The sequence below is a fragment of the Trematomus bernacchii genome, unplaced genomic scaffold, assembly GCF_902827165.1.
Source record: "Trematomus bernacchii unplaced genomic scaffold, fTreBer1.1, whole genome shotgun sequence".
Taxonomy (NCBI): domain Eukaryota; kingdom Metazoa; phylum Chordata; class Actinopteri; order Perciformes; family Nototheniidae; genus Trematomus; species Trematomus bernacchii.
In genome coordinates, this window is record NW_022987447.1 from 1,476,818 (window position 1) to 1,488,989 (window position 12,172).

At 38.2% G+C, this 12,172-nt stretch overlaps 1 protein-coding gene across 1 annotated transcript in view; it reads left to right on the forward strand.

Moving 5' to 3' along the window:
* LOC117492455 (TBC1 domain family member 22B-like) overlaps positions 1-9,692 on the forward strand; it is a 16,906-nt gene extending 7,214 nt beyond the window's left edge. The window contains 12 exon segments of the mRNA XM_034142724.1: positions 852-1,019; positions 1,113-1,183; positions 1,906-2,034; positions 2,143-2,208; positions 4,541-4,586; positions 4,589-4,657; positions 5,065-5,168; positions 5,251-5,326; positions 5,510-5,638; positions 5,756-5,850; positions 7,687-7,776; positions 7,778-9,692. Coding sequence (XP_033998615.1) covers positions 852-1,019; positions 1,113-1,183; positions 1,906-2,034; positions 2,143-2,208; positions 4,541-4,586; positions 4,589-4,657; positions 5,065-5,168; positions 5,251-5,326; positions 5,510-5,638; positions 5,756-5,850; positions 7,687-7,776; positions 7,778-7,816 — 1,082 coding nt within the window. The 3' untranslated portion in view covers positions 7,817-9,692.
* The last annotated feature ends 2,480 nt before the right edge of the window (positions 9,693-12,172 follow it).

A 12,172-nucleotide genomic window follows, 5' to 3' on the forward strand; every position in this document is an offset into this window, starting at 1 on the left:
TCGGGCAGAGCTAATACTGCAAGTATTGTGATTCTATCAGGCCTAAAGCGTGTTCGTCCAATTGTTCTCATCTCTTTGTGAACGTATGTGTTTCCAGTGACACTTACTATATGCATCTGTACGAAACTATTTTAAATTATTGAGACAGAATTATGCTTAAAAAACATCATAAATATCTCCTGATGTAGGATGAAAACTATCATACTAAAGCTAGAGCTAAAAGCGCTAAATGGAAAAAATGCAACATTAGTTCTGGATGACATTCATGATCCCCCACGTGTCCGTGTGTAGCCTCAGATATTCAGGCAGGGCTCTACATCAGTAGTACCAGCTGACTTGCTGTAAAATGTCACCTGAATGTGTCAGCAGTCACCTGACTTCTGAATTTTCAGACTGCTCTCAAGTCACCCACTGAGCTTTTGACATTTGGGACCCGTGGCCCCAGGCAAAGTACCTCAGGGACTCAATTCATAGTGCATCACAAAAAAACATTTGAAGACATTAAGACATTATACAGTATAATTACATTCAACACATTTGATATATTGAATAGACGAGAGAATTCAAATAAAAACAAGCTAAAAAAGGCAGGTATAAAAGTCAAAGTGCATTGTGAGATATGAATAGTTATTTTATTTATTAAAAGGCAGAGGCAAAAGAAAGTCTTCAGCTTTGATTTAAAAGAAGTGAGAGTTGCAGCGGACCTGCAGATTATTCCAGATATATGGAGCACAGTAACTAAATACACACATTAGAGGGCTAACTTAGTAAGGAGATGTGACATTTATAATTATGTCACATTTACATGTTATATGCATAATATTCTCAATATTGTTGTGTGGCCCCGGCAGTCCGCTCCAGCCTGCAGAAGCAGCAGTCTCTCCCAGTCCGTCCCATCATCCCACTGGTGGCTCGCATGTCGGACCAGAACGCGTCGGGGGCCCCACCCATGACGGTGCGGGAGAAGAGCCGGCTGGACAAATTCAAGCAGCTGCTGGCCAGTCCCAACACTGACCTAGGTAGAGCATATGTAATAATTGGTTTCACACTACACTGTGATATACAGCCAGCTGTGTGTTTAAATGTGTTCACACCGCACTCTGCTGTTACAGAGGAACTCCGGAAGCACAGCTGGTCGGGCATTCCCCGAGAAGTCCGGCCGATCACATGGAGACTCCTCTCTGTAAGTCTCATGACATTCAGCTCTGCTTCATCACATGCCCTGCTTTGTCTTGGCTTGATGCAACTCATTGGATACACAGATCCTGTATGAGAGCCCATGTTTAAACAAATTAAACATTTCTGTGTAGCCAATGCCAGTCGATTCCTTTTTAGAAAGGACTCACATAGTGTCAGAAACCTTATCATCACAAACAGCCTTAAATCCTGTCCTTCTTTTATCTTAAATGGCTGAAAATGTCCCTTTTACTGGCAAACCAACACTTAGAACAAGCATTGAGTCACACAGATTATCGATAGTCTGTAAAAAATATGAAATGGACTGAAGCCACATCTTTCAAGTATTATTTCTCAGCAATCAAACGAAATATGAATTTCTAATAACAAAAGACTTTCATGGTTTTTGCTTCATCTTTAAAAATGATTATATGTGTTATAGTGAATTGGATAATGATCTGTTCATGTACTTGTATGACATTTATTTTCTATTTCTTGTCTTTTTTTGATATTATTTCAGCTACTACATGAATTCACACCATGACACTTGCTTTCTCAATTTATTTTTCACAGAAAATGATCTCATTGGATAACTCACAAAGGGTTTAGAAGCTATGCTTTTTGCTTTCCCACCTCACCTTACTTTGTTTCTATGTAACTTGTCTGTATACATTAAATATATATTAGTTGAATAAAAAACATTTTTCTTCTTTATCTTCTCTCTGACAGGGCTACCTGCCAGCCAACAAAGAGCGCAGAGAGCTGGTGATGAAGAGGAAGCGAGAGGAATACTTTGGCTTCATAGAGCAGTATTACCACTCCAGAACAGACGAGCACTATAAAGACACTTACAGACAGGTAACACTGCACTTACTACTGCTATTTAGATGAAGACGGTGTACACGAACATCAAGTGTCTGCTTTTATTATCTTGAGTAGCATCTCAATCCTGTTTCTTCCTGTCAGATCCACATCGATATTCCCAGAACCAACCCTCTGATTCCCCTGTTCCAGCAGCCGGCAGTACAAGAGGTAAGATCTGACTGTTGGACACATCAGAGGTTCATCCAGAGTGCCTCTGGAGAACTTCATAACCATTGTTTTGGATCATCTGGCAGGAGCATGTATGAAGCTAGATTGGTGGGTTAGTCAGCAGAATAAAGTGCCAACTCCATAAAAGGCATGAGACTGCAAAGCCATGTTCACATTCACAGAGTGAGAGAAAAGTTAAGAGACTTAAGTCAAGTAGGCCCAAAGGAACATCTAAAGAGGGAGAGGAAACAATTCTGCAGGAAGTGACCGTCAGTAGCAGATACTATATAAAATATATTTAAAAAAAATGCAATTTATGCTATTAACTACTCGTTTAGTGTTGCATTGTTAGTGGTTGTTTATTTTAAAAGAACAGGATTTGTGAAATAATGATATTAAATAGAACTATTCCAGTTCTATTTCATATAGAATATAATAATTTTTCTTGTATAGAACAATTTTGAAATGATATAAGTAATTTTGCACAAACATGTCTTGATTATGCTTAGATTCTGTTCTTACCAAAGAACAAATCCAGAATAAGAATACATTGGTTAATGTCACAATGTTCATGAAACTACTTTATGGGTTTTATGAATACATTTCATTTTAAGAACAGTTTAGGCCTTGATGAGGTAATGATTTATTTCAGGAAATCTCGACATGGCATTACGTCATGTAGAAACAAATGAGATTGGAGACGCTGTGCCTTTTGTTACACTTAGATGTCATCTCACTTATTGTAAGTCGCTTTGGATAAAAGCGTCAGCTAAATGCAATGTAATGTAATCTTCTGTAGATAAGTGACGTCCATGCTATTGTGCTGAAACTGTGGCAGTATGTGTTAGCCACAGAGGAGGAGCCTGCATCAGATTACTGCACTACAGAGGATCTGTGCTGAGAAAGAGGAACTTCACTCAGAACAGCTTGTTCCTCAAATGTTCAGATTTCTTTTTGTCTTGCATAACACTGAAGATTTGTCTCCACATTTACCAATAAACCTGTGATCGGGTTTAATCACAGCAAAACGACAGCAGGGGCATCACTAGTTCATTATGCTCAACATTATTAACTTCCAATGAATTAGTTGTAATGACATTATCACATTATGTACATATTCTGATTCATATTGAAGTTTTGTTTACACATTCAGAGAATCGTCAGTTGACATCGAACAAAGGCATTTAATAGATTTAATTTATTGGCAACTACAGTAAATATTCATATTAATGACATGACACGGTTGAAGGTAGCTTTCTAAATAAATAAAAAAGGTATTTATTTCAATATATTTCTTGGGAGTGGCCCAACATCTGGAGGTGCAATACTAATTTACTGACCTAACCCTTTAATCATCAAAAATAAAATAAGCTGCAATAATACTATAATTCTGCAATGCTATTAACATGAAACCACAATAGGCACTTCTGTAACAGACACACTGCTTATAAAGGTAATGTGGATCAAATCACAATAAATAGTTTAGTGTCACATACATTCACACATCTGTAAACGTAGTCATAATACAAATAACAATAAACTTATTCATAATTCACGGTCAAGTGCTTTACAATAGGAACGAAAACATTTCAAGAGAATAAAACAAACTTAAGCATCAGAATCTGAACCTTGAAAGCACAAGGAAGTGGAACCTGAGGATCTCAGGGTCATAGGCAGTAGGATAAACTTGACTGGGGCGAGTGTCTTTCAACGGATTTTTGTAACAAGTAGTATTAAGTTTTAATGATCAACAAGCAGCCAGTGATAGGAAGCCAGCATCAGTCAAATCAAAAGCAGCAAATATGTGGTAATAAGCATGTCATTTGTGTTGATGAGGCGTCTGTATCCTGAGGACTGTGCATGTGATTTCAGGTTCTTGCATGAATCCACCACGATGACAGCTGCCTGCCCCCCCCCAACACACCACACACACACACACACACACACACACACACACACACACACACACATACATATTCTATTTATAAAACTGTCTATATAGGGTTCTATCTTCTTTAGTGTATTCATATTTATTCCATTTATAGTGTCTATATTTATACCAGCTCTATAGTGTATTATATTTATTTACTACTGTTTATAGTGTGTATACCCATATATAACTGTTATACAGTTTTAAAAATGTATATTATTACCATACATTACTCGGCACTTTACTGCTTCTTTTGCAAACCTGGTAAGGAAATGTAGTTAGCATCTCCTAATCTAATCTTAAAAAACATATTGTTGTCCTATGTGCACAAAAAAAAGGTTTACTGTCTGTAATAAGAAAATAAATACAGTGAGTCAAAGTCTGTACTGTCTGTGTCTGCAGGTGTTTTGAGCGTATTCTCTTATCGGGGCCATCCGCCACCCGGCCAGCGCTACGTCCAGGGGATCAATGATCTGGTCACGCCCTTCTTTGTCGTCTTCCTCTCCGAGTTGTCAGTAAGTCGCTGGCATAGAGCCCCGTTATATTCACACTGGACAGAAATGACTTGAGTCAGCCCATTGTTTCTGCTTTCGCTGTTTCAAAACAGTCTCTCTGTTTTATATCTGTGTACAATGTAGTTGTTTGCTGCTATGGGCTGTTATTTGCACTACAGCATACTCTCCACTACCTGATATCATTGTACTGTTGTCATATATTCATTTGTTAGAAGTCTAGTCTACTATACTAGACCCGTGTCCTGTCCAAATTTGTGTGTAGACTGTTATTTTTATAAATGGATTGTTTGTGCCTTAATTTTTTCACATTGTTTACAAAGTTGGCAGGTATATCACGTCTCCTAGCCCAATAGTCATCTGTGTGAGGCAGGCCCTTTTCCCTCTCACTCGTGCTGTTTGTTGTTCCAACAGAAGACGTGGAGAACTCTGAGGTGGCTGCCGCTGCCTCTGGACACCAGAGAAACATCGAAGCTGACAGCTTCTGGTGCATGAGCAAGCTGCTGGATGGAATACAGGTCTGTTCACGCACATACACCTCATAAACATTTAGTTCAAAACTGTAAATGATCCATTTGACTGAAGGGGCTTTCTTTTCAGGACAACTACAACTTTGCTCAGCCTGGAATCCAGAAACAAGTGAAAGCTTTAGAGGAGCTGGTCAGCAGGATAGATGGTGAGTCAGAGAGTGTCACATTAGGCTTTAGGTCACCATGGTCTTCGCTCTGTTGCTCATTCCTCTTTGGGGCATTTACTATGAGCTCATACATGTAAAGGTGATATAAGACTACACCAGCTGATCCCAGATAAGACCTATTAAACCAGAAACCCATATGTGTTTGTGTGTGTCTGTCTCCAGAGGACATTCACAATCATTTCAAGAGGTACGAGGTGGAGTATCTGCAGTTTGCTTTCCGGTGGATGAACAATCTGCTGATGAGGGAGCTGCCGCTTCGTTGCACTATTCGTCTCTGGGACACCTACCAGGGTAGAGTGTATACTACGAGCAAACCCTCACAGTAGAAAGTAATCTTTCTAGAAGTAATCTCCTAGTGCTGGACAGACTTGGTTCTCCCTGTTCATGTCTTTCTCTTTTTTCCACAGGCTGAAACAGAGGGGTTCACACACTTCCACCTGTACGTCTGTTCTGCCTTCCTCATCGAGTGGCGCAAAGAAATCCTCTCCATGGTGGACTTTCAGGTACAGATCAGTTTAGTCCTCCACACTTAGGTCAGAAAGTAATCAATACATATTGATTGATGAAGCAGCAGATGGTAGCAAGACTTACAGTACTGTATAGACAGGTTTATTAAGAAACAGGAGCAAGAGACCAAAAATAGAGACTAGGCAATCTATTGAAAACTGCATTTAAACAGGCTGTTCATCAACTGATCAAAAGTTAAAAAAACTTCTGAAGCAATGGAGACAGGACTCAGAGAGACACGGGGAGAGCTGGAACTTTGATGGCAAACACTGATGGTTTATTTGGAGCTTCGGCCGGAGAATTCACAAGACATGTGCTGTGCCACGAGGGTGTCACAGAGGTTGCCAGACCAATTCTAAAGATCTCCCCATCAAAGACCATAGCCTAAAAAACCAACAAACAGAAGTGTCAAAAATAAACTCAGTAGTGAGTAGCCCCCCCTTTGTTTGTTGATAACATCAAGATGTGTTTAGGCATGCTTGAGTGTTTCCAGGAGGCTGTGGGAACGTGCTCCATGTGGTGAGGATGGCTTCACAAAGGGCATCCACGGTCTGGAACTGACGTCCATTTTTGTAAACTTCCCCTGCCATCCATCCCCAAACATTCTGAATGGGATTTAGACCAGGGGAACAGGCTGGATGGTCCAAATGAGCGACGTTATTCTCCTGGAAGAAGTCCTTCGTCAGGCAGGCGTTGTCCTGTTGAAAGACCCAGTCATCACCGCACAGACGAGGGCCCTCAGTCAAGAGGGATGCCTGCTGCAACATCTCCACAGAGCCATATAAAGCACAACCTGAAGCTCCATTGTGCCTTGAAGGAAGAAGCACCCCAGATCATGATGGAGCGTCCTCCACTGTGCCGTAGAAAACATCTCCAGTGGGAGCTCCTTGTCATGACAGGAACGTTGGAAGCCATCAAGACCATCCGGGTTAAATGTTTTCTCGTCAGAGAGTTCAACTTTCTTAGACGTTTTTGTTCTTTAAGCCCTTCTCTCGCAGAGAGTCTACCACTTGACTTTTGCGTCCCAAAACTCTCAGGATCTTTTAAGAAATGTAAAAATGACCGTCTTACTGCATCCAGCCTCGGCAGCTTGCTTGTGCAGCTCAACAACCTGCCACGTTCAAAGACAGAGCCTTCTGCCTTTGCCATCAGGAAGGTCATGATTTTTACGCAGATTTTGACATTTCAAGGATATGGTCTTAAACTTTTAATCAGCTGATGATCAGCCTGTTCAATAATAATAATGGCCTACTCTCTATTATTGGTCTCTTGCTCCTGTTTCTTCTTTTTGCATTTGACCTGGTTACGATCCACCAGTGCGAAATGCTGGTTCTTGTAATTTTTCCCCCGGTCTCTAGATTTGTTCAGGAGTGTATTATACAGATACATTTCAACCCACATACATACCCCGCCCTAGACCAAAAACCCTTAGAGCTACTCATAACCCTGACCACTTAATGGGCTGAAGTATTTATTTTATCAGTCTAAACATTTGTTAAAAAAGAGGTAAGATAATAAACACAGACACATTAGAGGAAAATTATGGTAAATATATATGGATTTCAGAGGAAAGTACATTTGTGTAGAAGTCCACAGCCATTCAGCATACATGTATTACATCTCTGACATATTTGCTTTACTGTAAGTGCTTTTTCAAGACAAACATAGATAAAGACATTTTAATAGTTTTGTCTCATTCCATACCTGAGGACCACTGAGCAGTTACTATTTTATAGTAACCCCCGAACTGTATTTGAAATGCTATATGTATTTTGTATTAACCCCTGCCTTCCAAACCAGTGTCTATAAGTGTGATTTCTGTTGTTCCTCAGGGCCTTCTTATGCTACTGCAGAACCTTCCCACAATCCATTGGGGTAACGAGGAAGTGGGCCTCCTCCTGGCTGAAGCTTATAGACTGAATGTACATGTTTGCAGACGCACCCAGCCACTACAAGAGATAGGCCCGAGTCTGATAGACCCTCCAGAGCAGCTGTGTCTCTGAGGAACCTGGGACACACAGAACTTGAACTCCAGTGACTGACACACTTCAAGCTCGGTGACTATGAGAATATTTGCAGTCACTGCACTGTATCGATGGACTGTTACAGAATGGATAACCACACCCACCCCACCTTGCTTTTACTTGTACAGTCTGTGGTCATGCAACATGAATAACACTGTAATATAAAGGGAGGACGTCTGTGAGATTATCCTTTTAGTGAAAGATGGCATCTACAGATTCTATTTTTTTGAAGATATGTTTTGGTAGTTTTTTTACAAGGGAAATAATCTTAGATGTAAACCAGGCAACTACAATAATTTATTTCTTTGTTCAAATGTATTTAGTCTTACACTGTTAAGCTATTAATAATAAGAAGGGACCCCCCGCCCCCCCTTTCAGATAAGAGTGCTAATTTATGAGTAGACTTTAGATGTTTAGATGTTTTGGTTCAGGGTTTTCAAATTTGCATTGTACAATCAATTTATAAATATTCTATATTATACTTTTATTCAATGACTCGGCTCATTGTTAGCCAGTACTTATATTTAAAATTGTTTTAGGCATTAGACCTAAGAGTAGCACATTGTAGGTACTGTGTCTATTTAGCTTGAGTTCTGGGTTAAAGGTGGAGGAACACATTTAGTACCTAAGCCTCAGAAGGAGGAGGTTAATGTAGCTTTGAAATTCTTTGTTTAAACTGCTACCCTGGAATCTTATCTAAGTCTTATTTTATTTTGTCCCTGTCTTAGATAAATCTAAATGTTATTATATTTTGACAGTTAAATTAGTTAGAGATTGTGGCACATGGTAACAATGGCAAAACATGAGATCAGCAACAACTGGTCTGTTTGAATCTTGAATCATTTCCTTTGCGTAACATTCAGAGTAAATGATTGTATGATAATCTGTGAACTATCAAACAGGATACCTGTGGTCACCGTAAAGATGCAGGTAGTTAAACATCTTCCTCAGTATAGGATCATTTTAATATTTGTTTTTTTTAGGTTGAAGATATTTAAAAAAAGAGGAAATGCCTTTTCAATGCTGAAGGACATTTAGTCACAGAGTTATACTTGAGACAGTCCTGTGGACACAGTGCAGCTCACATCATTTTGATGCATTTGTTATGTTCTTCTGTCTTTTAAAATGTGACATGGATAATTGCTGTGTTATCATTAATGTTTGTATTTTATATTTGTATGTGCTTCAGGTTAGGTTGCTCTTGTATCTGTGACCATTGAGGGGTGAATATATGTGTTACTACTCATCTACCTTCATTACCAGTGATAATTATACCACAATGTATGTCTGAAATATATGACAATCATTAGCCTTTGATCATTTGATTTCCTAATCTACAAGAGATGTTCTTTTTGAAATTGTCTTTTGCCATTTTGACTTTTTATTTTACAGACAGTGTCGACACTGTTTAATGAGTCTTAATTCATATTCAAGAGTGATTCGGTCCTTCTGAAGTATGGCACTATATATTCTGAAGATGCTATGGTACTTAATTTGAGTCTGTGAAATAGATCATTTTCATTTTTGGAACAATCTAACACTGTCATATACTTACTTATGGTTTATTCATTGCCAGTTTTGTGTTTAGCTTTGTTAAGCCTGCTATAATCTCGTGTTCATCCACCTTCTTTTCCCTAACTTTTAATGTATTTCAAGTGATGTTGTTGAATGTATGCCTTTAGCCTTAAAGTTGTTTTGTTTTTTCATTCAGGTGCGCCAACTGATTGTTCACTCCATCTAAAGGTCATAATGTCCTCAAAATATGATGTTGACTCTAAAGGCTGAAAAATAAAAAACAACTGTTGATATCTTTCCAAGGTGTTCATGCTGTCTTTGGTCAATCAAATCTGTTTCTGAGTGATTCAGCATTACAATCAAAAGTCAATATTGAATAATGACAGCACACATTGGCTGTATATTAACATTTGCTTTATACTAAACCTTTGTTATTCTTTCATTTTTGGCAAGTGTGTGTGTGGTGGTGCCCCCCACCATCACACACACACTTGCCAAAAATGATCAGAAACCATTACTGTTATCATATATTAAAGGGTTTTTAAGGCCTGCCAAAAACAGACACTATAGTTTTGGTAGCAACATGTTTAATTACTCAATATACATTGTCAAAGTATTCTTTTCAATATTTCTTATTGAAAAAAAAACATGTAGTCAACATTATTGTTCATAGAAGAATGAGCGTTAACTTAATAACCTAAAAAAAGAAGTGGCATACATGTTTACATGTTGACAGTTTTATTTATTTAAGTCTTACTCTTTTATTGTCTGTATGTTTGAATTGTATTATGTTCTTTAAATGGTATTATGTTCTTTTAAGTTACATAAAAAACGTCCTGTTATTTTGCATCCGTTTATGTAAAAAATGTACCATACAAATATACACTGAATGGCCCCTTTATTAGGTACACCTGTTCAACTGCTCCTTAACGCAGATATCTAATCAGCCAATCACATGGCGGCAACTCAATGCATTTAGGCATGTAGACACGGTCCAGACGGCCTGGTGAAGTTCAGACAGAGCATCAGAACGGGGAAGAAAGGAGATTTAAGAGACTTTAAACGTGGTATGGTTGTTGGTGCCACACAGGCTGGTCTGAGTATTTCAGAAACTGCTGATGAACTGACTGCTGGGGTTTTCACGCACAACCATCTCTAGGGTTTACAGAGAATGGTCCGAGAAAGGGAAATATCCAGTGAGCGGCAGTTCTCTGGGAGAAAATGCCTTGTTGAGAATGGACTGGTTCAAGATGATAAGAGGCAACAGTAACTAAAATAATCAGTGGTTACAGCCAAGGTGCAGAAGACCATCTCTGAACACTCAACACGTGGAAACCTGAAGCAGATCTTGAAAATATTTTTGAAAAAGTGTACCTAATAAAATGGCTGGTAAGTCTGCGATTGATGAATGTCATATATATCATGTTAAAAATGTGTTAGGATTTTTTAGGTTTTACACAATACTTATTCTAACACAGTGGTGGTAAAGTACTTCGATTTTTACTTAAGTATAAGTAGCAATACATATAATGTAAAATCTACTCTGTTACAAGAAGTAACAGTGCCAAAAGTAAAAGTACCCATTATGCCTGAAGACCCATTTCAGAATCATATTTAATTATAAATTGTGATTATTGATGCATTTATGCGTTTATAACAAATCGTAAGTGTAGAGCTCATTTAAATAGATATATTGATTGATAGATAGATAGATAGATGGATGGATAGGTACTTTATTGATCCCATTTGTGAAATCATTTTTATTGCAGCAGCTAAGTGGACAGACATTTAAATCTTTAAATCTTTAAAGCTGGAAGAAAGTATAAACATAATAAATTAAATGAACTAAAATAACAACAAAAACAGCAGCAAGTCTATGTACATATCTACAGTATAAAGGACATGAACCACAAGAATACTCAATATAAAATGTTCTAGATAAGTTTCACAATATATTACAGTAGCAGACCCCAAATGACTTTGTATACTGCTTCTGGATATCGTAATATCTTAATATATATATTAATATATCAATATGTTGGTTTATTGGTTGATTTGTATTAGATAATGATCTAGATCTAAAACGTAACTAACTAAAGCTGCCTGTCAAATAAATGTAGTGGAGTAACACATACAATATTGGCTTTCAAAATGTAGCCGAGTAGATATAAAGTAGCATACAATGGGAATACTCAAGTAAAGCAGAAGTATTTCAAAATTGTACTTAGGAACAGTATGAGTGAATGTACTTCATTACACTCCAGCTCTGACTCACATCAATACAGATACATGCGTTTGGTTCATAATTGTAAGCCTGTTTGAAGTGGGCAGGTGAGATTGAGAGCAGCTGGTGGAATGGCGTCTTTGAGTCCTGGAGTGGAGGATATGGAAAGTGCATCTGAAGGAGAAGGAGGATGGAATAAAGTAAGAAAAAAGAATTCAAGAAAGAAGATAGACATGTCAAGTGACAGTCTCAGTGAATCTGATTCGCAGAATGAATTGAAGAAAGTAAAGAAAAGGATTGAGAATGAAGAGTGGAAAGTGATTGTGGAGTTTGGTGAGCAATCAGCAGCTAAGCTACATCCAGTGGCCCTGACTAAAGCGATTCACAAAGAAATTGGATCGATAAAGCAAGCAAGATTTCTGAGCAAAGGACGGATGTTGGTAGAAATGATGAATGCAAAACAACAGGAAAAGTTACTGAAAATGAAGACCCTGAATGAAGTTTGAATTAAATGCCATGTTCCTGGAGCAAATGGGAAAAGACTTGGAGTTATCA